The sequence below is a fragment of the Neophocaena asiaeorientalis genome, unplaced genomic scaffold (genome assembly GCF_003031525.2).
Source record: "Neophocaena asiaeorientalis asiaeorientalis breed wild unplaced genomic scaffold, Neophocaena_asiaeorientalis_V1.1 scaffold406, whole genome shotgun sequence".
NCBI classification, from domain to species: Eukaryota; Metazoa; Chordata; class Mammalia; order Artiodactyla; family Phocoenidae; genus Neophocaena; species Neophocaena asiaeorientalis.
Window position 1 is genome coordinate 788,495 of NW_020173381.1, and position 25,450 is coordinate 813,944.

Here is a 25,450-nt window from a genome sequence, read left to right on the forward strand (position 1 = left end):
CAGGCTCTGCACACGCAGGCTCAGCGGCCATGGCTCACAGGCCCAGCCGCTCCGCGGCATGTGGTATCCTCCCAGACCAGAAACGAACCCACGTCCCCTTCATCGGCAGGCAGACTCTCAACCACTGCAGCACTAGGGAACCCCCTGTCTGGTGGGTTTTTACCTTGCTCCTTCATCTGCTGTGTGTTTCTCTGTCTTCTCATTTCGCTTAACTTACTGTGTTTGGGGTCTCCTATTCGCAGGCTGCAGGTTCGTAGTTCCTGTTGCTTTTGGTGTCTGCCCCCAGTGAGTAAGGTTGGTTCAGTGGGGTGTATAGGGTTCTGGTGGAGGGGAGTGGTGCCTGTGTTCTGGTGGATGAGACTGGATCTTGTCTTTCTGGTATGCAGGAGCGCATCTGGTGGTGTGTTTTGGGGTGTCTTTGACCTTATAATGATTTTAGTCAGCCTCTCTGCTTATGCGTGGGGTTGTGTTCCTGTCTTGCTAATTGTTTGGCATAGGTTGTCCAGCACTGTAGCTTGCTGGTCGTTGAGTGGAGCTGTGTCTTAGCATTGAGGTGGTGATCTCTGGGACAGCTTTTGCCATTTGATATTACATGGAGCTGGGAGGTCTCTGGTGGAGCAGTGTCCTGAACTCGGCTCTCCCACTTCAGAGGCATAGGCCCAACACCTGGCTGGAGCACCAAGACCCTGTCAGCCACATGGCTCCGAAGAAAAGGGAGAAAAGAAAGAAAGAAAGAAAAAAATAATAAGATAAAATAAAGTTATTAAAATAAAAAAATTATGAAAAACTAAAAAGTAGTAAAAAAAAAAAAAAAGAAAGAAGAGAGCAACCAAACCAAAAAACAAATCTATCAATGATAAGACTCGCTAAAAAATATATTAAAAAAAAAAAAGAAATGGACAGAACCCTGGGACAAATGGTAAAAGCAAAGCTCTACAGACAAAATCACACAAGGAAGCATACACATGCACACTCACAAAAAGATAAAAAGGAGAAAAGAATATTTATCTATATATATAAAAACAGAGGAGGAGAGCAATCAAATCAATAAACAAACCTTCCAGTGATAATAAACTCTAAATACTAAACTACGGTCAACATAAAACCAGAAACAAATTAGATGCAGAAAGCAAACCCCAAGTCTACAGTTGCTCCCAAAGTCCACCACCTCAATTTTGGGATGATTCGTCTATTCAGATATTCCAGAGTTACAGGGTGCATCAAGTTGATTGTGGAGATTTAATCTGCTGCTCCTGAGGCTGCTGGGAGAAATTTCCCTTTCTCTTCTTTGTTTGCACAGCTCCTGGGATTCACCTTTGGATTTGGCCCCACCTCTGCATGTAGGTCACCTGAGCGCGTTTGCTGTTCGGTCAGACAAGATGGGGTTAAAGGAGCAGCTGATTAGGGGGCTCTGGCTCACTCAGGCTGGGGGTATGGAGGAGTACGGAATGTGGGGCAAGCCTGTGGCAGCAGAGGCCAGCATGACGTTGCAACACCCTGAGGCACGCTGTGTGTTCTCTGTAGGGAGTTTTTTAAAATTACAGATTCTATCTCACTTCTAGTGATCAGTTTGGTGGGCTTTATGTTTCTAGAAAGTTGTCTGTTTCTTCTAGGTTGTCAAATTTGTTGTCATAAAATTGTTCATAGTTTTCTCTTATGTTTTTTTTTTGTATTTCTGCAGTATTGGTTGAGATTTCTCCTTTTTCATTTGTGATTTTGTTTATTTGGGTTCTCTCTCTTTTCTTCTTGGTGAGCCTGGCCAGAGGTTTGTCAATTTTGTTTACCCTTTCAAAGAACCAGCTCTTCATTTTATTTACTTTTTCTATTGTCTTTTAAAATCTGTTTCTTGTTTATATCCTTCCTGATCTTTATTACTTCCTTCCTTCTGCTTACTTCAGGTTTTGTTTGTTCTTTTTTTCTAATTTCTTTAGGTGGTATGTTAGGTTGTTTATTTGAGATTTTCCTTGTGTTTTTAGGAAAACCTGTATTGCTATGAACTTCCCTCTAAGAACTGCTATTGCTGCATCCCATAGATTTTGTATGGTTGTGTTTTCATTTGTTGTTTTCTCAAAGTATTTTTTAATTTCCGTTTTGATTTCCTTGTTGACCCATTGGTTTTTTAGTAGCATGTTGTTTAGTCTCTGTGTAATCATTTTTCTGTCATTTCTTTTACTGTGGTTTATTTCTAGTTTCATGCCATTGTGGTCAGAGAAGATTCTTGAAATAATTTCTATACTCTTAAATTTGTTGAGGTTAGATTGACCTATTATGTGGTCAATCCTAGACAATGTTCCATGTGCAGTTGAAAAGAATGTGTATTCTGGGTTTTTTTTAGATGTAATATCCTGAAAATATCAGTTAAGTCTAACTGTTCTGCTGTATCATTTAGGATCTCTCTTGCCTTACTGATTTTTTTGTCTAGAAGATCTGCCCATTGATGTGAGTGTGGTATTAAAGTTTCCTACTATTATTATATTCCCGTCAATTTCTCCCTTAATGTCTGTTGGTGTTTGTTTTATGTGTTTGGGTTCTCCTGTATTAGGTGCATGTATGTTGATAAGTGTAAAATTCTCTTCTTGTATTGATCCTTTTACCATTATATAGTGTCCTTCTTTATCTTTCTTTATGGCCTTTGTTTAAAAGTCTATTTCGTCTGATATGAGTATTGCAACTCCTGCTTTCTTGTCATTTCCATTTACATGAAATAACTTTTTCCATCCCCTCACTTTCAGCCTGTGTGTGTCCTTTGCCCTAAGGTGGGTCTCTTGTAGGCAGCATATTGTAGGCTCTTGTTTTTTTGTATCCAGGCTGCCACTCTATGTCTTTTGATTGGAGCATTCAGTCCATTGACATTTTAGGTAATTACAGATATGTATGTATTTATTGCCATTTAAAACCTTGTTTTCCAGTTGACTCTATGTTTCTTCTTTGTTCCTGTCTTTTTCTTTTTGTTTTTCTTTTTGTGGCTTGATAATTTCCTTTTATTTTATGCTTGTGTTCTCTTCTTTTTGTTTTTTGTGAATCTGTTATATATTTTTGATTTGTGGTTGCCCTGTTTTTCAAGTATGTTAACCTCTACCTATGTCTGCTTGCTTTTGACTGATAGACATATAGGCTCAAACACATTCTGAAAAAAAAGAATCTACATTTTCTTACTCTCCTTCCCCACATTTTATGATGTTGATGTCCTCTTTTACATCTTCATGTTTATCCTTTTGCTGTTCCTTGTGTTTATCATCGCTTGCACAAATAGGTTTTTTTTCTCTTTTGATCTGTATACTGGCTAATTTAAGTGATTTACTTTCCAATTGTGATTTCCTCCTTCCTATATCTTCTTGCTTCTTTTCAATTTAGTGAAGACCTTTCAATATTTCTTTTAGGATAGCTTTAGTATTGCTGTATTCTTTTAGTTTTTGCTTGTCTGAGAAATTCTTTATTTCTCCTCCCATTCTAAATGATAATCTTGCTGGGTAGAGCATTCTAGGTTGCAGATTTTTCTCTTTCAAGACTTTGAATATATTTTGCCATTCCCTCCTGTCCTGCAGCATTTCTGTAGAGAAATCAGCTGATAGCCTTATGGGGGTTCTCTTGTAATTAACTCTGTTTTTCTCTTGCTGCCTTTAGAATCCTCTCTTTAACTTTTTCCATTTTATTATAATATGTCTTAGCGTAGGTCTCTTTGGGATCATCTTGTTTGGGACCCTCTGCTTCTTGTATCTGGATATCTGTTTCGTTCTTAGGTTTGGGAAGTTTTCAGCCATAATTTCTTCAAATACATTTCCTTTCTTTTTTCTTTTAAATTTAGTTATTTATTTATTTTTGGCTGCATTGGGTCTTTGTTGCTGCACGCAGGCTTTCTCTAGTTGCGGCGAGCGGGGCTACTCTTCGTTGTGGTGCGTGGGATTCTCATTGTGGTGGCTTCTCTTGTTGTGGAGCATGGGCTCTAGGTGTGTGGGCTTCAGTAGTTGTGGCGTGCAGGCTCAGTAGTTGTGGTGCACGGGCTTGGTTGCTCCACGGCACGTGGGATCTTCCCAGACCAGGGCTCGAACCCGTGTCCCCTGCATTGGCAGGCGGATTCTTAACCACTGCGCCACCAGGGAAGTCCCCTTCAAATACATTTTCAATCCCCTTTTCTCTTTCTCTTCCTTCTGGAATCCCCATTATGCATAGATTGGCATGCTTTATATTATCCCGTAGGTCTCTTATATTGCTTTCACTTTTTTTCTTTTTCATTTGGCTTTCTGCCTGCTGTTTTGATTGGGTAATTTCCATTATTCTATCTTCCAGATCAGTTATTCTTTCCTCTGCATTATTCATTCTGCTGTTCATTGCCTTTAGCTCAGCTTTTGTCTCGGCAAATGAATTTTCTAATTTTTCTTGGTTCCTCCTTATAGTTTCTCATTCCTTTTTATAGTAATCTGCATTTCTGTCAATAGCCTTCCTTAATTCCTTTAGTATTTTCATTATCTCCTATTTGAAATCCATGTCTATTAAACTGAAGTGGTCTGTTTCATTGTTTGTTCTTTCAGGACAATTTTCTTGGTCTTTTAACTGGGAATGGTTCCTCTGCTTCTTCATTTTGCTTGTATTTCTCTTACCCTGTGAGTTTAGGAGAAACTGTTATCTCTTGGAGGGCTATTTATATGCAGGAGTGTTCCTGCGTAGGTCGTTTGGGTTTAAAATTTTTTTGGCGTGAGGGCTGATTTTGGTTTGGTTGTTTGCCATCTCTTTCCTCAGCGTGTGTCGGCTGTGCATGCTCCAGGGGAGATGGCAGGGGTGGGGGGGCAGAGGTTGGTGACTGGTCACAGGACCCTTGGCAGTGGCGGGTCTTACGCACTCCCAGGGAAGTGGGGGCAGTGGCTGGTGCCTGGTCATGGGACCCTTGGTGGCAGTGGGCTGCACACCTTCCTGGGGAGGTGGGGGCAGTGGTTGGCACTCAATCTTGGGACTCTTGATGGTGGCAGTAGTCTGTGCCCATCTCTGGGGTCTGAGACGGCAGTGGTGGCTCACGCCCACCCCTGGAGCTTGTGTAGGCAGTGCCTTGCTGCTTGAGAGTGTGTGCTCGGAGAAAGAAGCTCCTATGGTGAGCTCACCCCTCTCCTAGCACACCCCCCAACAATGGTGCCTTGCCTCTCCGGCGGGCCCATGCTTATTCCTGTATTCCCATGATTGTGGCACACCACATCTTAGCCCCCTCAGGCTGTCTCCACGCAGCCAACCCCAGTCCTCTCCCTGGATATGACCTCCGAAGCCCAAGGCTCAGCACCCAGCCCCCACCTGCCTCAGCGGCTGAGCGTCTCAGGCTGGGGAGTGCCAGATGGTGGCACTGACCTTCTGTGCAGGTCTCTCTCCGCTTTGCCCTCCATAAACCAGTTCTTGCACTCTCCTCCAAGGCTCCGAAGCTCCCCATCTGTCCTGGCTTCATCTCCCCACCAGTGAGAGGACTTACCAGTGTGTGGAAACCTTTCCTCTTTTGCAGCTCCTTCCCAGGGGCACAGGTCCCATCCCTATTCCTTTCTTTCTTTTTTTTCTTTTGTCCTACCCCGGTATGTGGAGATTTTCTTGCCCTTTTCGAAGTCTGAGGTCTTCTGCCAGCGTTCAGTAGATGTTCTGTGAGAATCGTTCCACATGTAGATGTATTTTTGATGTATTTGTGGGAGGAGGTGAGCTCCACTTCCTACTCCTCCGCCATCTTGATCCGATCCCCTGACCATACCAACTTTTTTTTTTTCTGTACATGGGCCTCTCACTGTTGTGGCCTCTCCCATGTGGAGCACAGGCTCCAGAGGCGCAGGCTCAGCAGCCATGGCTCACGGGCCCAGCCGCTCCGCTGATCATACCAATTTTTGATGAGGATATAGAGCAACTGGAATTCTCATACAGTGCTGGTAGGAATGTACAATGGTGCAGCCACTTTGAAAAACAGTTTAGTAGTGTCTTAAGTTAAATGTGCACCTACCTGTGAGTCAGCCTTTAAATTTCTAGGTATTTACTCAAGAGAAGCAAAAAAATATGTCCTAGAAGATATACAGATTGCCAACAAACACATGAAAGAATGCTCAACATCATTAATCATTAGAGAAATGCAAATCAAAACTACAATGAGATATCACCTCACACCAGTCAGAATGGCCATCATCAAACAATCTAGAAACAATAAATGCTGGAGAGGGTGTGGAGGAAAGGGAACCCTCCTGCACTGTTGGTGGGAATGTAAATTGATACAGCCACTATGGAGAATAGTATAGGGGTTCCTTAAAAAACTAAAAATAGAGCTACCATACGACCCAGCCATCCCACTACTGGGCATATACCCAGAGAAAACCATAATTCAAAAAGAGTCATGTACCACAATGTTCATTGCAGCTCTATTACAATAGCCAGGACATGGAAGCAACCTAAGTGTCCATCAACAGATGAATAGATAAAGAAGATGTGGCACATATATACAATGGAATATTTACTCAGCCATAAAAAAATGAAATTGTTATTTGTAGTGAGGTGGATGGACCTAGAGACTGTCATACAGAGTGAAGTAAGTCAGAAAGAGAAAAACAAATACCGTATGCTAACACATATATATGGAATCTAGAAAATAAAAAAGGTTTTGAAGAACCTAGGGGCAGGACAGGAATAAAGACACAGATGTAGAGAATGGACTTGAGGACACGGGGAGGGAGAAGGGTAAGCTGGGACAAAGTGAGAGAGTGGCATGGACATATATACACTACCAAATGTAAAACCGATAGCTATTGGGAAGCAGCCACATAGCATAGGGAGGGCAGCTCGGTGCTTTGTGACCACCTAGAGGAGTGGGATAGGGAGGGTAGGAGGGAGACACAAGAGGGAGGGTATATGGGGATATATGTATATGTATAGCTGATTCACTTTTTTATAAAGCAGAAACTAAAACACCATTGTAAAGCAATTATACTCCAATAAAGGTATTAAAAATGTATTAGAAAAAAATAAAAGAATATGTCCATACAAAGACTTGTACATGAATGTTCATAGTGACTTTATTTGTGATCACCAAAACCTAGACACAACCCCAGTGTCTATCAACAGGTGAAGGGATAAACTGCTTTTTTTATACAGTGGAGTACTACTCAGCAGTGGAAAGGAATGGACCACTGATACATGCAACAACATGGATGAATCTCAAAATAATCATACTGAGTGAAAGAAGCCAAACAAAAAGAGGACATACTGTATGATTCTGTTTATGTAAAATTCTAGAAAAAGCAAGCTAAATTTCAGTGACAGCAGATCAGTACTTACTTGGAGATGGGATGAGGAAGGAGAGATGGATTATGAAGGGGCACAAGGAAACTTTGGGGAGTGATAGATATGTTCGATAGCTTAATTGTGGTGATGGTTTCACCAGTGTATACATATGTCAAAACTCATCAAACTGCACACTTAAACATGTGCAGTTTATTTATGTCAGTTATAACTCAAGGTGCAAATGGGAAAAAATGACAGAAAAATATAACATTGACATCTTTCCATGTCAGCACCAAGGGTCTGCCTCATTCTTTTTGCTCTCTGTATGGTGTTTCATTGTATGTATGTACTGTGATTTTATCCACACAGCCTTGGGTGGGTGACTCATCTGTTTTAGGTAATGAGGCCCCCCTTTTTCCTTTGCGGATAAGGATGGCTTTTATTTCCTGAACCTGATTAATACATCTGGCATCATTGGTCAGAATGTAATTTCTGAAGCCCATTGCTTCTGGCTGTCTATGACCTCTTGTCTCATTGGGCTCAGAAGACTCTTATTTATCCTAAACATGGAAACAGATTAAGTGGCCATAAATGATCTTTTCCATAAAATTATGGAGCCTCAGAGATAATCTAATTCAACCCCCTTATTTTTACAGAAAAGAAAGCAGGATAAGTGATTTACCTGAGATCATACAGATAGTTAGAGCCCAGGACTCCTGTCTCTTAGTGTATTTTTCTACTGCACAGATGTCAAATAATTGCTTTTTTGCCTTACGGTGGTTTGTATCAGCTTTGGATCAGTACGTATTAATCTTTGGGAAAAAATACAAGCAGAAACACTCTCCATGGGCCATTATTAAACTACCTCTCTAGAGGAATGGTTCTGCTTTAGGTTCTTTATTCTTTGCAGCAAATGGGGAAAAAGAATGGTTCTAAAGTAAAAATGAAATCGAACTCCCTGCTGTGTCTTCACCTATAAAGCTAATGCATCTCTCAAGAAATGACCACTGTTTCACCTCTGGCATGCCTTAGGATTTCCACCCCAGCTGTCTGTTTTCATAAAGCTATCTCAAACATCATGTTATGTTAACTTGGACAGTTTAGTCTCTACTGCCTAAGACATTATACATTTTGGTTACTTCATTCTTTGCTCATTTGTTATTAGTTCCTTCATTTATTTGATAAATGTCTATGAATGCCTACTATTTTCCAGGCACTGTTTTAGGCAGTGGGATACACTGGTGAAGACAACAAAGTCCCTTGCTTGAGGAGCCTAGATTGGGAGTGGGGGGCACAGACAATAAGGGAATAATCAAGTAAATATATTGTATATCAGATGTTGACAAGCGCTATGGAGAAAAATGAAGTAGATTAAAGGGAGGGAGTGCCAGGAAAGCATATGTGTATATAAGCTGTTTTATCTAGGCCAGCAGGGGAAAAGTCTTAATAATATGATGACATTTGAGAGAAGACAGGAAGCAAAGAGGCACAAACCCTTAGAGTATCTGGGGGAAAGAGGTACTTTCTAGGCAGAGAAAGCAGCAGGTATAAAGACCCTAAGGTGAGTTTGTGTTTGGCACGTGTGAGTCATCTGGAACTGGTGAGCAAGTGGGGAGAGTAGGGGATAAAGACAGAGGTGAGGTGAGAAGCAGATCATGTAAGATATTGTTGGCACTTGTAAGGACTCTGTCTTTTACTCCGAGTGAGAAGGAGGGCTCTGAGTGACAGGATATTATTTTTTCTTTTTTTAAATTGGGGTAATATTTACATAACATGAGATTAATCATTTTAACAGTTTTAAAGTATACAGTTGAGTAGCTTTTAGTACTTTCAGAATGTTGTGCAACCATCACCACTGTCTAATTTCAGAACATTTTCATCACTCCAAAAAGAAACCCCGTGCTCATTAAGCAGTCACTCTCCATTTCCCTCAGCCCCTAATCTGCTTTCTGTCTCTATGGATTTGCCTATTCTGGACATTTCCTGCAAATGGAATCATACAGAATATGGCCATTTGTGTTTGGCATTTCACTTAGCATAATATTTTCAAGGTTCATCCATGTTGTAGCATGTGTCAGAACTTCATTCCTTTTTATTGTCAATAATATTTCATTATATGGCTGTACCACATTTCCTTTATCTGTTCATCTGTTGATGTACATTTGGACTGTTTCCACCTGTTAGCTATTGTGAATAATGCTGCTATGAACATTTGTGTACAAGTTTTTGTGTGGACACGTGTTTTCAGTTCTGTATTGAAAAAAATATATATATATATATATGATTGATTGATTTTTGGCTGCACTGCGAGGCTTGCAGGATCTTAGTTCCCTGACCAGGGATTGACCCCAAGCCCCCAGCAGTGGAAGCGCAGAGTCCTAACCACTGGACCACCAGGGAATTCCCTGGATTTATATTTTAGAAACTCATTTTGGCTGCTGTGTTGAGGGTAGATTGTATGAGGACAAGGGCAGAAGTAGGGAGTTCAGTTAAGAGGCTACTGCAACCATCCAGGAGCTAGGTGATGGTGGTTTAGACCAGAGTAATGGCAGTGGAGGGGGAGAGAACTGGTCATATTCTAGATATACTTTGAAGACAGAGCCAAGAGGATTTGCTAACACATTGGATATGTATTTTGAGAGAACAAGCAGAGTCAAGGGTGATTCTTAAGATTTTTGACCTGAGAAATGAAAGGACAGAGTTGCCATTTGATGAAATTGAGGGAAGAGCAGGTTTGGGGGAGGATTAGGGCTTTGGTTTTGGACTTGCTGTGTTTGAGACATCCCAGCAGAGATGTCAAGTAGGATGTTGGAAATAGAAGTCTGGCGTTTGAGTAAGAGAGAAATTTGGGAATTGTTAGTTTATAGAGCATATTTAAAGCCATGAGACTAGATGAGATCATTTAGGGATAATTCTAGATAGTGAAGAGAAGCAGCCCAAGGAATAAGCGTGGACACAATCCAAAGATTAGAGGTCTAGGAGGTGAGGAGAGACCAGCAAAGGAGATTGATAAGGAGCAGCCAGTGAGGTCAGAGGACCAGCAGAGTGTGGGATCCTGGAGGCCAAGTGAAATTACTTGAGACACTTCAGGAAGAATGATTTTTTTTTCCTTTTCTTGTTCTCACAAATTCCTTGAGGTAAGGGGTCCAGGAATTGTGTCCTTCCCTTTAGAGATGAGGACTGCTGTTTTGAGTGCCCAGGGTCATCCTTCATTAAGCTGAAAAGGAATTCTGGTCTTCTGAATAATATCTTCAAAGCATACTGCTTATTTATGTATACACTTTATGCCCCACTGAGGGCATTTAGTCAAAAATTCAGTCAAAAAATAATTGAGTGCCCACTCTATGCTAGTCTTTCTTCTAGGCATTGGGAACGCAGCAGTGAACAAAATATGTGGTCACTGATCTCCTGGAACTTACTCTAATGGAGGAGAAAGACATTAAACAAATCATTTGTTTAAATTATTGAACAAATTAAGTAATTTATATAAAAGACGTAAAAAGTTACATATATGATGACTGCTACCAAGGCATCAGGGTGCTTTAGGAGCATATTAGGAAGGTTACTAATCCAGACTTGGGGTGGGGGCATGGTCAGAGAGATCTCCAGGAACTGACATATAAGGAGAGACCAGAAGAAGCAATAGATTTAGCCAGAAGTTTCAAGTAAACAAGAAAAATGGCCATTGTGGCCATCCCAGGCAGAGAAAAGAGGGAAGAAGAAGAGCTTTGGCACATTCAGGGAACCAAAAGAGCTTCATCATTCTGGAATGTAAAGTATAAGGAGAGGTGGAGGGTGAAAGATGAGTCTGCAGATGTGAGCAGGGGTCAACTCATAAGGATTTTCTTGCCATGCTAAGGAGTTTGAACTCAATCCCAAGAGCAATGGGGAACCACTGAGCAGTTTTAAAAGCATACTCAGCTCTTAGAAAGATCACTTAGGCTACCATTGTGAAAGGTTGGAAGGAAGCCTGCCTCCCGGCAAGAGAGCCCACTTCCTTTATGTGTTGGCTCTTGGTTTTTATTCTAGTGTTCCATTTGAAGTCCCCAAGCTGAAAAGTGGAAAGAGTGGCCTGGAGGCTGAGAGTGAGAGTGTGGATAGCTACATGGCTGACTCGGATAGCACGTCCAGGTGAGATGCCCCCAGTCCCTGCTGCTTTGCTCAGCCGAGCTCCCATTTTGTTCTCTAGCGCCAGGGTGCGGGAATCCACTGCCTTCAGTGTTCCTGACTTCTGTCCTCAGCAAGGCGAATGAAGTATTTTCTCTGACGTTGCCACAAGTCTTCCAGTAGCACTTCTACTGTTGGCTCTGAGCACAGCCTTCTGGAACATGCTAACTTCCACAGGCTGCTGCACCTTGGAGGAGTCTTCCTGGACGCTGCTATCCCTTAGGCTTGGGGGTTTGAGTGTTTCTGTTTGTACAGAGTTGCTTATCTAATCATCTGCATTCCTTCAAAGTAAATCAGATGTGAAGTTTACCTTCTGGATTTGGTTATTGCAATGGCCTCAAGCCAGTGGCTCTCTTTCCATAGAGCTTGGGTCCCTAGACAGAAGGGGAAGGGGAGAAGGTGATTTTATTATAGCTTCTGTATCTGCCTCCAGGAGAGACTCTCTGGATAAATCTGGCCTCTTTCCAGAATGGAAGAAGATGTCTGCCCCCAAATCTCAAGTAAAAAAGGTAAGCTTTATTTATTGGTTGGTCGATCTCTGTCTCTCTTTTGTCTGTCTTTGTCTGTGTATGTCTCTCTCTCTTTCTTTTACTTTCCTCAGGAAGAATTTAAATCAAGAGTTCAAACAAATTTTAGTTCAGATTCCCTTGGGAGCATTTTCTAAAGTTTTGGTTGAAACATGTGAGAAAATAGGTTTTGTACAATTTCCTAGGATTAAGTCCTAAGAGTAATCTTTCCTTTAAGTTTGTCATAGTTTAGTGAAAATCTGGGCCTTCTTCCTTACTCTACTCTTCCACCTACTCAACTGTCTTTTTCCATTTCCTTGCCCTTACCTCTTCCTAGGAAGCTCAGCCTGGGGGTCAAAATGTGGTATCTGTGGACGAGGGTGAAATGATATTCAAGAAGAACACCAGAAAAATCCTCAGGCCTTCAGGTAGCTGGTTTCCCTTCATGGCCTTTTGAGATTGAAGTTCTGAGTACTTGGTGGGTTATTCGTACGGAGAAGAGTAGGTTTCTTTTGATTTGGTTTTCGGCCTTCCACTCAGAGTACACTAAATCTGTGATTGATCTTCGCCCGGAAGATGTGGGGCATGAAAGTGGCTCCTTGGGAGACAGAAGCAAATCTGTCCCAGGTCTCAGTGTGGATATGGTAAGTACCCTTGTATTTCACTTGGTCACTCTATGAAATTTTATATATCTAAAGTTGACTTTACTGCCTGATACTCTCAATTCACCTGTTTCTTTAGGAAAAGGTAACATGAATCTTGATTTCCCCCTCAATTTCTTTTTTTTCAGTATCCCCCTCAATTTCTAAAGTAAATCTACTTGCTGAATTGCTTGAAGAAAAAGACTATCTTTCACTGTCTCTTTTATTTTCTAAACATTGCTTGATATATGGTTGGGGGCTCAAATAAATACTTATCTTGAATATAATGTAAAGAGATGGCTGGGTTGGGGCAGTCAAATGAGAAAGAGATATTCTTATCTTATTATTTTGTGATTTGAGAAGGGTAGTTGGAATATAGTTCGGAAGCCTGAAATGGGGAAACATAAAGATAAGTATGTATGTGTGCATATGACACCTCAGAGCTTATCAACAATTATGGCCCCTACTAAAGGAAGGATATTCATCTTTGAACTTTTTCTTATTTTTATTAACTCTGAATCTGTATTTATTTTTCAAGGAAGAGGAAGAGGAAGAAGAAGAAGACATTGACCACCTGGTGAAGTTGCATCGTCAGAAGCTAGCCAGAAGCAGCATGCGAAGTGGCTCTTCCATGGTAAGTTCTATTAGTTCTGTGGCTATGGACATGTTGGGATACCAGGAAGGATGGAAGTGCCTCCCTAGAGCAGGATCAGGACCTGGGGAAATTCTCCTAGTCACTCTTTCTAGGTAAGTGAGATGCATTTGTTTGTTCCTTTCCTCAGTTTAGACCATAGTTGCTTAGTGCACAGTTAGGTGGCTTTCTCAGCCTCTGCCCTGGAGATTCTTACATCAGGTAGTTAGAGCTAGAGATGTTCATCATAGCCTTGTGAATAGTAACCCATAACTTCTCCCTAAAAAAGGTACCCAGGGGCTTCCCTGGTGGCGCAGTGGTTGAGAGTCCACCTGCCGATGCAGGGGACACGGGTTCGTGCCCCGGTCCGGGAGGATCCCACATGCCGCGGAGCGGCTGGGCCCGTGAGCCATGGCCGCTGGGACTGCGCGTCCGGGGCCTGTGCTCCGCAACGGGAGAGGCCACAACAGTGAGAGGCCCACATACCGCAAAAAAAAAAAAAAAAAAAAAAAAAAAAAGGTACCCAGGCCATGAAGTGAGCAAGATCAGGTTTCTTCATCAGAGCATGTACCAAGTCTCACATTCAAGGGCACTGAGTGCCATGAGAAGGGCCTTGGCAGGGTTAATTGGCATCAGGATATGATTAAGGAACAACAGCATCAATCAGAATCATGAAGTTAAAGGGACATTTAAGAATCAGGGCCTAGTTCTGTCATAAGTGTGAAGATTGATGTTTAGGGGAAACAGAATCAGAAAGCAGGGTGATTAGATGGTCCCACTCACACATAAGAAGAGAACAGTGGGCTTGCAGAGTCAATTATTACCTGAGAGGAAGGTATCTTTTCACCTCTGTTGGGATTTTCCCCCCAATTCTGATGCAATCACTTTTCTCTGTAGGTCTTGACAGACATAAGGTGGATAAAAGAAACGCATAGATAATTAAGGCCCCTTGTTTTAATTAGTAACTGACCTCTTCTAGCCAGCATTGTAGCATATATAACATACACCAAAATTGGACTGAGCTGCGTCTTACCTCTACTCCTTGCCCACCTTCTGGGGCAGTTGAAAATTAACAATAAAATGTGTAAAAAGAGGGGAAAAGAGCAGCTCGGAGCCTAGGTGAGCCATGAGCTGATTGATGAACCTGAGCAGCTGTGCGTGTGCCCTTAGCTGTCTCTTATACTCTGGGTACAAGACGACTGGCAGTACTGGCTGGTTGGTTGCAGGGGGCTTTTGTTTTCTTCAGTGACTATGGCTTTCTCATGAGGGAAAATGTTAGCAATGTGGCGGGGGGAGTGTGCCTTCGCCAGATGTTTGTGGGTGCTTTATCTTTTTTTGTTTGGTTGGTTTTTTGTTTTGTTTTGTTTTGTTTTTTGCCACGCCACACGGCATATAGGATCTTAGTTCTCCCACCAGGGATTGAACCCGTGCCCTCTGCATTGAAAGCACAGAGTCTTAACCACTGGACCACCAGGGAAGTCCCTGTTTGTTCTTTTCTTCCAGTTTTATTGAGATATAACTGACATAAAGCACTGTGTAAATTTAAGGTATACAGCATAATGATTTGACTTACATATATCATGAAAAGTTTACTGCAATAAGTTTAGTGAACATCCATCATCTTATATAGATACAAAATTAAAGAAATAGAAAAAAATTTTTTCCTTGTGATGAGGACTCTTAGTATTTACTCTCTTAACAACTTTCATATATAACACACAGCAGTGATAATTATATTTATCATGTTACGCATTATATCCCTAGTACTTATTTATCCTATAACTGGAAGTTCATACCTTTTGACCACTTTCATACAATTCCTTCTCCCCTGACCCCTTGCCTCTTATAACCACAAATCTGATCTCTTTTTCTGAGTTTTGTTTGTTTGTTTGTGTTTGAAGTATAATTGACCTACAACACTATGTTAGTTCCTGTTACACAACATAATGATTCGATATTTCTGTAAATTTCAAAACGATCACCATGGTAAGTCTAGTTACCATCTGCCATGTGGGTGCTTTATCTTCAGAGTACGATTGGCAGCATGATGAGCATTTATAGCGAAGCTGGCGATTTCGGGAACATCTTTGTGACTGGCAAGATTTCCTTTTCCCTGAAGTATGAGCAGCAAACACAGGCTCTGGTCATTCACGTGAAGGAGTGCCACCATCTGGCCTATGCTGACGAAGCCAAGAAGCGCTCGAACCCGTGAGTGCTTCTGGACCCTGCACGGTGCTTGGAGATGATCAGACCCCAGCATCTCTCTGGGCACCCTTGAATCGAGGCTCTCACTTCCTGGGCAGACAGGGAGGTGTGATTGAGAGTGGTTAGGGGAGATGTGGGAAAAGGACCAGGATTGGGAAAATGCAAGAATGGCAGGTCTAAGAGGACTCGATGTGACATTTTCATTTCATCATGGCATATGTATATGGAGAGGAAGAAAATAAGGAATGGGCTTCCAAAAAGACAGCAAATTACTCAGTATTCTCCTTGGTTTTTAGATATGTGAAGACTTATCTTCTGCCTGACAAATCCCGCCAAGGAAAAAGAAAAACCAGCATCAAGCGGGACACCATTAATCCGCTATATGATGAGATCCTCAAAGTAAGTATCTAGAGCCCGAGAGGGTATGAGAATTTGATCTGTCTTGTGTGCTAAGCTGTAGCTATTCCTCTGCTACGTGGGTGGTCGACATGGTTTTCAGCGGCCATGTCTGTGTTTGAGGATATACTATGGGCATCTGTTCACGTCCTGACCTCCCAGAGAAGAGAACAAAGCTGATCTGACTTTCTTGGATTATTGTGAAGTTGGAGGTCCACGTGGCCACAAATCTCATTTTAAAGAGTCATTTGCGATCAGGAGTCTCCCTGGCAGTTCTTTTTGAATATTCCAGTGTTCTCTCCCCCACTGAAGGAAAAATTCATATTCCAGGTCCTCCGATGGAATATGGTAGGTTTTTGTGAAACGGGGTAAGTGGAGGCTTTGAGGGAGGAAACTCAAAGTGCTTAGGGACTAAAGTGATTTGATATTCAAGACTATGGACTTTGAGTATGGTTGCTCAGATTTTGGAGTAATCTTTTTCTGAGGAATTACCGTGAACTAATCATCTTGGGCTTCTTCTTTCCTTTCACAGTATGAGATCCCAGAATCTCTCCTGTCCCAGAGGACTCTGCAGTTCTCGGTTTGGCATCATGGTCGTTTTGGCAGAAACACTTTCCTTGGAGAGGCAGAGGTCCAGATGGATTCCTGGAAGCTTGATAAGAAACTGGATCATTGCCTACCTTTACATGGAAAGGTAGTCTGCTTTAACAACTCCTTACAGAGTTTGGATCTGAGGTAGAATTGCCTGCAGTGACTTCTGCTGGGACAGTTTTGAATGCAGTCTGTGGAGTTCTAGCACACCCTGCTGGGGTTACTGAGTTTAACAGTAATTTCAGATGCCATGGTTTTCCTTTGAAGTCTTTCATATGTGTGCCAAGCTTTGCCTCCTGATCTTCCAGAGTCTGGGCGTATCCTAACGTCCTAACTTGTGCCTCTTCTCCAAGCTAACTTTTTGGGTGTATCCTAATCTGCACTGGTTTTCCAAACTACCCTTTTCACTAAAGAAGTGGGAAGTAAAGCAATTCACGGAGTTCCAGTTGCTGTGCTCTTGGTCACACAAGCCAGGGACAGTTTTACTTTGGAGATGGCATCTCGGGTGAGAGTGTGGCAGTGTGCGTAATAGTACCTGGGATCTGAGTGCAGACCTGGATTTGAATCCAGGCCCTGTGATTTACCAGCTAGGTAAATCACCTAAATTAAAGGTAACTTATAGGACTTCCCTGGTGGTCCAGTGGTAAGACTCCACGCTCCCAATTCATGGGGCCTGGGTTCGATCCTGGTCAGGGAACTAGATCCCACATGCATGCCGCAACTAAGAGGTTACCTGCTGCAACTAAGAGTCCGCATGCCGCAACTATGAGCCTGCATGTCACAACTAAAAGATCCCACATGCCGCAACTAAAAGATCCAACATGCCTCAGTGAAGATCCTGAGTGCCACAACTAAGACCCAGCATAGCCTAAATAAATAAATCAATATTTAAGAAATAAAAGAAAAAGATAACTTAGGTAAGTCACCTAACTTCTGTGGGCCTTAGTTCCTTCACCTTTAAAGTGGAAATGATAATAATATTGCTCTTCTGCAGGGTCATATACAGAATACCAATCAGTGCCTGGCACATAAAAGACATTCAGTAGGTTACTGTCACTCTGGTTAAGATGAAATGCTAAAACAGAGTTAGGACTTCTTGATTATCAGAACTGTTCAATGGCAAGGTTCTTCTGTAAAACTTTTTTTACACTAGCATTTTCAATGCTAAAAATAGTACATGTTACATAGAATGCCTTTGGAAAGATGGACATGAAACTAGTAGTAGTGGCTGCCTCTAGGAAGAGAGACTGAGGTGGGAAGGTTTAGTTTTCTCTATATGCCCTTTTATAACGTTTGAACTTTTTTATCAGGTCTACGTATATTGCTTATCAAGAACATTAAGAATAAAAGGATTTATGTGCACGATTCAAAATTAAAACAACATGGAAGTGTATAAAAAGAAAAATAGGTTATTTCCATTCCATAGAAATACTACTGTTATCAACTACTTGGATATCTTTATAGAAATTTTGTATTAAGCAGCACAGTTATATATATACATATGGATTTACATTTTTCCTTTTTACACGAATGGGCTCTTATCATTGTGTATATATATCTTGACTTTTCATTTAACAATGTGTCATTTACCATGGACATTTTTCTATGCCATCACTTACAGATTTATCTCATTTTAACTGCTGGATAGTATTCTTCATGTACCTATATTATAATTTATTTACAATCCCCCCACCAATGGGTATTTAAATTGTTTGCCTCTTTTTTTGCTATTAAAACTATGCTATAATATATCTTGATCCTCTTTTGTGAGTGTAACTGTAGGAGAAGTTTCTGGTGGTGAAATTGCTGAGTCAAAGGAAATGTACATCCAGTATTTTGATAGCTACTTCCCTCCAAAAAATAGTAGCAATATTAAAAATGTCCCTAGGAAAGCAGTTATCACCAAACTATAGCATATTATTAGAAATTTAGAATTTCTGAAGCATTTGGCATATAAGATATTCTCTCTGGGCCTACAGTTGATATAATTATATTGGAAATGTCACTGTAAGCCATCATGAACTACTGCCAATAAAAAAAATGTCTTATATAAAAAGAAAAACCTGCACTATAATGGAGCTGTTTGCTCCTTGCAATTATTTTGAGCCAGAATGAAAATATGCTACTGAAACAAATACGCCAATTTCCAGCTAAGGCTAAACTCCAACTTTTAAGAGTCCACTAAAGTTCACAATCTAGAGACTAATAAATTGTGTAGACATTTTATAAACAACAAAAAGACCACTCCAGTATTACATATCTATTTTAACTGAAAACATTCTACATTTATTGTCTCTGATTTTTCTTTTTTTGCCCTAGTGATCCGTTTGCCCCCATTCAGTTTTCTCTTCCTGGCATCCACCTCCCTGTTCTTCTGTGTCTCTCCCATACACTACACTTCTGTGCATTCTGGGTATGTGGTGCATTTTTCCAAACCAGTGGGGATTATACCTTCCTTGCATTGCCATGCTCAGAGTTGAGGCCTTAGGTTAGAGGAGCCCCAGTGAACACGGGCAGTGAAAGAGCACCTCTGATCTGCACCAGCTCATGCTCTGGGTACCAAGGCATAAGGGACAGAGCCATGCTGAGAGAGCCAGTAGAGTGAAGCAGTCCTGCTGCCCACGGCCACTTGCTGCTCATCCCACATATCCACTCATTCACTCTTGCATTCATTCAGGAAATATTTGTGGAGCATCTACTATGTGCCAGGTACATTGCTAAGTGTTGGGCATACTAGGATGAACAACAACTAAAAGGCTTGATTCCTGTCCTCCTGGCATTTAGATTCTAGTGGTAGATGCAGTCATTAATCAAAAGTAACCTAAACAAATGTAACATTAAAAATTGTGGCATATTCAAGTCCTTGTAACAGAGTTTCACCTAGCCCTCAAATCTTTGCAAGCTCTCTTTTAAAAAAGACTTTTTATCTTTGAAAATCATACAAGTGATACATGCCATTCTCATTAAAAAGACACTATCAATATAGACAGTAAAAAGTGAAAGCCCTCTTTCCTTTCCCCATTCTACTCCCCTCCTTAGAAGATACAGGTGTTATGTCTGTATGCTTCTGGGTTTTTCTATGCAGTGTAGTATAGTGCTTAAAACCATGGATTCTGGGACCAGTCTGTCTGAATTTGAATCCTGGCTCTACCAATTACTGGGTGACCTTGGGCAAGTTACTTAACTTCTCTGTTCCTCTGTTTCATAATCTGTAAAATGGGGATAATTGTACTCATGTCATAGGGACTATCTTGAGGATTAAACAAAATGATATAATTAAAATACTATAACAGTACCTGGCACATAGTAAGTACTATATGAGTGATAATGATAATAATCATTATTTACATACATATATATTTACATATACAAATATGAATATATTTTAATATAAGTGGGATGCTTTTTCTGCATCTTGCCCTGTTGACTTAACAGTACATCTTGGATATCTTTCTATATGTCAGTGTGTAGAGTTTCACTGCATCCTTTTTGATGATTGCACACCATATGCCATACAATGGCATTAAAATCACTCATTTAACCTTTCCTGTATTGATTGACATTTAGGTTGTTTCCACTTTGGGGCTATCACTAACAATGTTGGTAGCAAGATTCTTTGTCATGGTGTCAGTCCCCTGTCAGTTTGTATGGCAACTTTGCTGGCAGACCTTTGAGGGTATTTGGAATCTAGTAATGGTATCCCCAAAGTAGCAAAATAGTAGGCATTGCGGAAGACTCTTTGTTAGTTCTTCCTCAGCTCCTTGGGAAGAAACTGCCTTAGAATCCTGTGGCTGCCATGGCCTAGGGATCGTGGATGGTATTCATAAGGAGAAGGATCCTTTTATGCTGTGAAACTGTTCTTGGGGGTAATTTTAGAATCTCCTCAGCGAGAGGTCTCAGCAACTCCTGAACAGCCCAGCTTGACCTATTGGGTTTCCCTGTGTTTCAGATCAGTGCTGAGTCCTCGACTGGCTTGCCGTCACACAAAGGCGAGTTGGTGGTATCATTGAAATACATCCCAGCCTCCAAACTCCCTGTTGGAGGTGACCGGAAGAAGAGTGAGTTTTCTTTGGGGCCCTGGATTTAGCTCTTAGTTTTCTGCACAAGGTCTGTGCGAGGTGGTGCTGGCTAGTGGCTAGCACTATTGGAGAGGCCAGATTACGATGCACACTGGATCATTTTCTAGGGAAGATTCCTTTACTAAGTAAGCCATTTCTGTTTTTCAACCAGAAGGGAATGCCTTAAGAGTTGGATTCCCTTTTTTGTTTTTATGTTGTTGTTTTGTTTTGTTTTTGATGCCATTAAACTAACTTGGTCTTGGTCCAGCTCTGACAGGCTACTAAGAGGTCAGAACAGAACAGAAACTTCAGGACTGAGAGAGGGTGGTTGGAAAGGGTGGTGTATAAGTATAAGGGACAGGAAGTTGAAGGCTGAGGAAGAGTAAATCAACACACCAGGCATAGTGACTGTGGATATGTAGGTGAATAAGACACTATATTTGCCCTCCCTTGCACAGTTTATTTTAGAAAGTAATATAGTCATCTGCTAAAGGAACACAGATAAGGCAGTGATGAATTCTGTCTGGTTATATTTGGGAGAATTTTAAAGAGGAAGTAATGATGATACTGGACTTAAGACTTTACCAGGAAGAAAAAGAAGAGCATGGGGTGAGAAGAGCATTTCCAGAAGAGGAGATAGCATGAGCAAAGGTTTGAAAAAGGCATGGTAAATGGGGGGTTGTATGTAAGTGTGAGGCAGTGAACTCCTTAGTTGAGTGGGGCTACAATTATGGTATATAGATGTGGAAGTAGGGCTGGAATTGTTGATGAGGCTGCAGCCTAGCTGAAAAGGGCCATGAATGTAATGGTAAGGAGTTGAACTTGACACTTTGGCAACGGGAAGCCAAGTTCTTAAAAAGTTACCTGCAGCAAAGTCTAATCTATAGGATTTGGGGAAGTCAGTGAGATTCCCAAGGAGGGTGTGCAGGATAACTAGAGAAGAGAGGCAAGGATAGAACCAGAAGGGAACACTTTAGAGAATGAAGATGGGAAGAGAAGCCAGTGAGGTGGAGGCTTATCAGGGGAGAGCAATGCCGGGAGAGAGCTTGAAGAAGGGAGTGGGTGTTGTCAACAGTATTGAAATACCACTGGCATGTCGGGCCCAATGAGAAGACACAGCTTATCGGCATTAGATTACATTTTCAGTGGATCAGTGGAAGCAGATGCCAGATTTCACTAGAAACTAGGTTGAGTGAATGAGGCAAAGAAGTAGAGGCAGTGAGTGTGGACTCTTTTTTTCCAGGATAATTGATGGTGAAAGAAAGGAGAGCCAGGGAGGACAGCTTGAATAGGAGATAAGGTTGAAGGGAAATTTACTTTTAAAAGGATTTTTTAAAGCCAGAGGTGAGATTAGCATATATTTAGACTGAGAGGATGGGACCAGTAGAGAATGAGATATTAAAAATGGGAGGTGGGGATTGAAATTGATGATGCCTGATGAGTCTTGTTGATGTGGGGATGGGATCCAGAACACAAGTGGTGGAGTTCCCTTTTTTCAATCATTCAGCAAACATCAGGAAACTTTATTTCTCTATGCCTCAATTTTCTCATCTGTAAAATGAGGAGAATGATGGTATATATCTCATATGGTTGTTTTGAGGAATAAATGCTTAATGTTGAATCAGGCACATAGCCAGTTTTCAATAAGCCTTTGTTGCTATTGTTATGACTTGAGCACCTATTTCTCGCTGTTAGGTGCTGTGCTAGGTACTGAGAATACAAGACAGGTGTGGTCCACTTATCATGGCAGTTGCTGTCTTCAGGAACAAGGAGAGGAAGTGCTATGTAGATAAAGCTTGAGAGAAATGTGGAGGTGTCAGAACTCACTTGCTATGTCTGACATCCCTTCCAGGTACAGGTGGGGAAGGGGGAGAGCTCCAGGTGTGGATCAAGGAAGCCAAGAATCTGACAGCTGCCAAATCAGGAGGGACTTCAGACAGCTTTGTGAAGGGGTGAGTCCCTGGACCAGCACCAAACTAACCAGTTTCAGGACATGAGAGTTAAGAGAGGAACCCAATTTAACCTTTCTCTGTAGATATTATCCCTGTGTGTCCTGCCACCTCCAGCAACCAACTTGTTCCTGAAATTAGGTAATGGCACAACCTCTGCTACCACGTTTCCACTGGTCTGAGCTCAGTTTGGGCTGGGCTGTAGTGTTGATTTCCAAAAAGGAGGGTGGTAGACAGTTAGGTCTGACTTTTCCTTTGTTATAGATTTATGCTCTTAATTAATCCTGAATAAAAATCTGTGTTCCCTGACTGTCAAGACCTGGGGACTCAGGACTTTGTTCCCTACAATATTTAAGCAATGGCAGCTTTCCCCAAGTTACAGCTCAACCTACTGACTTAAGTTCTCTAGCAAATCATGTCTGGCTATGCCTATGCTTATTACTGTTGTTTTTATTAAACAGGACTTTTCCCAATAGAAGTGGAACCAAATATTCAAAACCTATTTTTGATGGCATATAGACAATAGCTCCCTAATAATATTGTATTAATTTTCTCTCCAGGTAAAAGGAATTGAATCGGGTGAATGATCTAGTGGAGGTGGTAGGAACTATGCTTCAGCAGATTCAGAGGAGGGAGAGTGTGTCCTCGGATCTGAGTGTTGACTCAACTTCCTGGGCTAGGCCTGTGGGAGGGGAAAGGGAAATTTAGATAGATATTGCCAGCTTTGAGTAGGTTGTTGATTCCTCCGCACCCTCTGCCAGATACCTCCTTCCCATGAGGAACAAGGCCAGTAAGCGTAAAACTCCTGTGATGAAGAAGACCCTGAATCCCCACTACAACCATACATTTGTCTACAATGGTGTGAGGCTGGAAGATCTCCAACACATGTGCCTGGAACTGACTGTGTGGGACCGGGAGCCCCTGGCCAGCAATGACTTCCTGGGCGGAGTCAGGCTGGGTGTTGGCACTGGTGAGAACCTCTCCCCCACCCTCACTGTCTTCAAGGCCTCTTAGATATTTCACTCTGAATAGACCCATCACCCTCCCTACACAGCTCCACTATGTCAGGAGTTGTCTTCTTTCAGTTAACATTCAGCCAGTTTTTACTGAGGGCCTATTATGTGCAGAGCTGGGGGGAGGCTGAGCTCCTGCACTTTCATGTGTACAGGTAAATGGGACCCTGATTTCCAGGAATGCCATCATCTTCCCACCGAAAACATATAAAAACCTACATATATCTGTACCTCTGATTTCCACCTTCCATCCTGTTACATGAAAGAAGGGTCCTTCCTAGCAAGGGCCAAGCTCTTTCCAAGTGTTCTAGATCACACCCTCTCCTTCTCAGTGACCTTACTTCTGGAATCTCCTATCTATCCTATCTGACCAGTTTTATTCTCTCTACCTCCCTATTGGAGGAGAAAGTACATATACTCTGGTATTTCCAGTCTTAATAAACAGAAACAAACCTTCCCTTGACCCCACGTCTCCCCTCTGATTTCTTAAAGAGTGGTTTCCATGGCCTCAGCTCTCCTTTAGTCTTCAATCCACTGTGATCTGACTTCTGTCCCACCATTCCACTGAGTAACTGCTTATGCCAAAATTTTGTTTTCATCATCCTAGAATTTTCATGCTATTTAGCATAGCTGATCACTCACTCCCTTTTTCTTGAAATACTTTGCTTCTCTTGACACCACACTTTTCTTTGGGACATCCTCATTCTCTACCCAAACTCTAAATATTGGTGCTCTCAAGGCTTAGTCTTGAATTCTCCTTTCTTTCTCTACAGTCTCTGCATTCCTGTGGCTGTAAATATTACTTGCATATTAATAATTCATACAAAGCATTTAACACAAAGCATCTAGAATGATGTTCTTACACATGTAAGCCAGTTCATGTCAGTCCCCTACTTCAAACACTTCAGGGGCTCCTACTGCACTTAGAAAGCAATCCAAAGTTCTCACCATGCCAATAGGCCCCTGTGTCTAGACCCTCTGTTCCTTTATGATCCATCATATAGTACTACTTGCTCACTATGCTCCAAACACAATGACTTGCTTTCTTTTCTCCAAGTATACCAAACTTCTCCCCACTTTATAACCTCTGCAATTAGTGCTCCCTCTGTCTGGGAAGGCTGGTTCCTTCCAGCTCTTCAGCTCCTGACTATATGTCTCCTTCTCAGAGGGGCCCTCAGATCACTTAATCTAAGCGAGGCCTTGATCTAGGTACTACAAGTCACCCTGTTTATTTGCTTCATGACACTTACCTCACTATCTGGAATACTCTTGTTGATTTACTTGTGTATTTTCTGTCTTCTATATTCAAATGTAAGCTGCCTGTGGGCAGGACTCTTTCTGCTTTGTTTACTACTGTATCTCCAGAGCCTAGAAGAGTACTTGGTACACAGTAGGCACTTGATAAATGTTTGTCGAATGAATGAATATACAAGAGAATAGAAATGAGGCCCCATATGATCTGAACTTCAAGCCTGGAGTCTACAGCCAGAAAATAAAGGTGTTCAGCTTCCTTCCTTCCTTCCTTCCTTCCTTCCTTCCTTCCTTCCTTAAAGAAGTCTCGAGCTACCGTGTGCTGTTTCGAGTCTCATTTCATCAACTTTAAGTCTCTTGACGGAGTCTCAAGAGCACAGAAATAGCTGTGCAAAATCAACAGGGAGCCATTCTCAGACCGCTGTCCCCATCAGCCCATCTTCATAGCGCACTGTCTTTTATGGGGTGCTATCCTTAATGCATAACCCATATTTCTCAGTAGGCTGAGGAATGGGGTCCCTGTTCAGCCTCCTCTGGTGTTTCTCCTTAGGGATCAGTAATGGGGAAGTGGTGGACTGGATGGACTCGACTGGGGAAGAAGTAAGCCTATGGCAGAAGATGCGACAGTACCCAGGGTCTTGGGCGGAAGGGACTCTGCAGCTCCGTTTCTCGATGGCCAAGCAGAAGCTGGGCTTGTGAGCCCCTATCCTCTGCAGGTCCAACCTTGTCTAGGGCAAGTCAGAGGAAGCAAAGAAACCAAGGGTGAAGATTTATAATTTAGTGTGTGTGTGTGTGTGTGTGTGTGTGTGTGTGTG

The 25,450-nt window shown here is 41.9% G+C and overlaps 1 protein-coding gene across 3 annotated transcripts in view; it reads left to right on the plus strand.

Moving 5' to 3' along the window:
- SYTL4 (synaptotagmin like 4) overlaps positions 1–25,436 on the plus strand; it is a 67,693-nt gene extending 42,257 nt beyond the window's left edge. For 2 of the 3 annotated variants that reach the window (XM_024746533.1, XM_024746534.1), the window contains exons 6-17: positions 11,257–11,358; positions 11,828–11,903; positions 12,238–12,328; positions 12,441–12,544; positions 13,080–13,175; positions 15,202–15,380; positions 15,674–15,776; positions 16,306–16,467; positions 20,314–20,422; positions 22,275–22,374; positions 23,133–23,341; positions 25,186–25,436. In XM_024746533.1, coding sequence (XP_024602301.1) covers positions 11,257–11,358; positions 11,828–11,903; positions 12,238–12,328; positions 12,441–12,544; positions 13,080–13,175; positions 15,202–15,380; positions 15,674–15,776; positions 16,306–16,467; positions 20,314–20,422; positions 22,275–22,374; positions 23,133–23,341; positions 25,186–25,334 — 1,480 coding nt within the window. In that variant the 3' untranslated portion in view covers positions 25,335–25,436. The remainder of the gene's footprint in view (positions 1–11,256; positions 11,359–11,827; positions 11,904–12,237; positions 12,329–12,440; positions 12,545–13,079; positions 13,176–15,201; positions 15,381–15,673; positions 15,777–16,305; positions 16,468–20,313; positions 20,423–22,274; positions 22,375–23,132; positions 23,342–25,185) is intronic. The other variant, XM_024746535.1, reaches the window with a different exon arrangement.
- Positions 25,437–25,450: the final 14 nt, after the last annotated feature.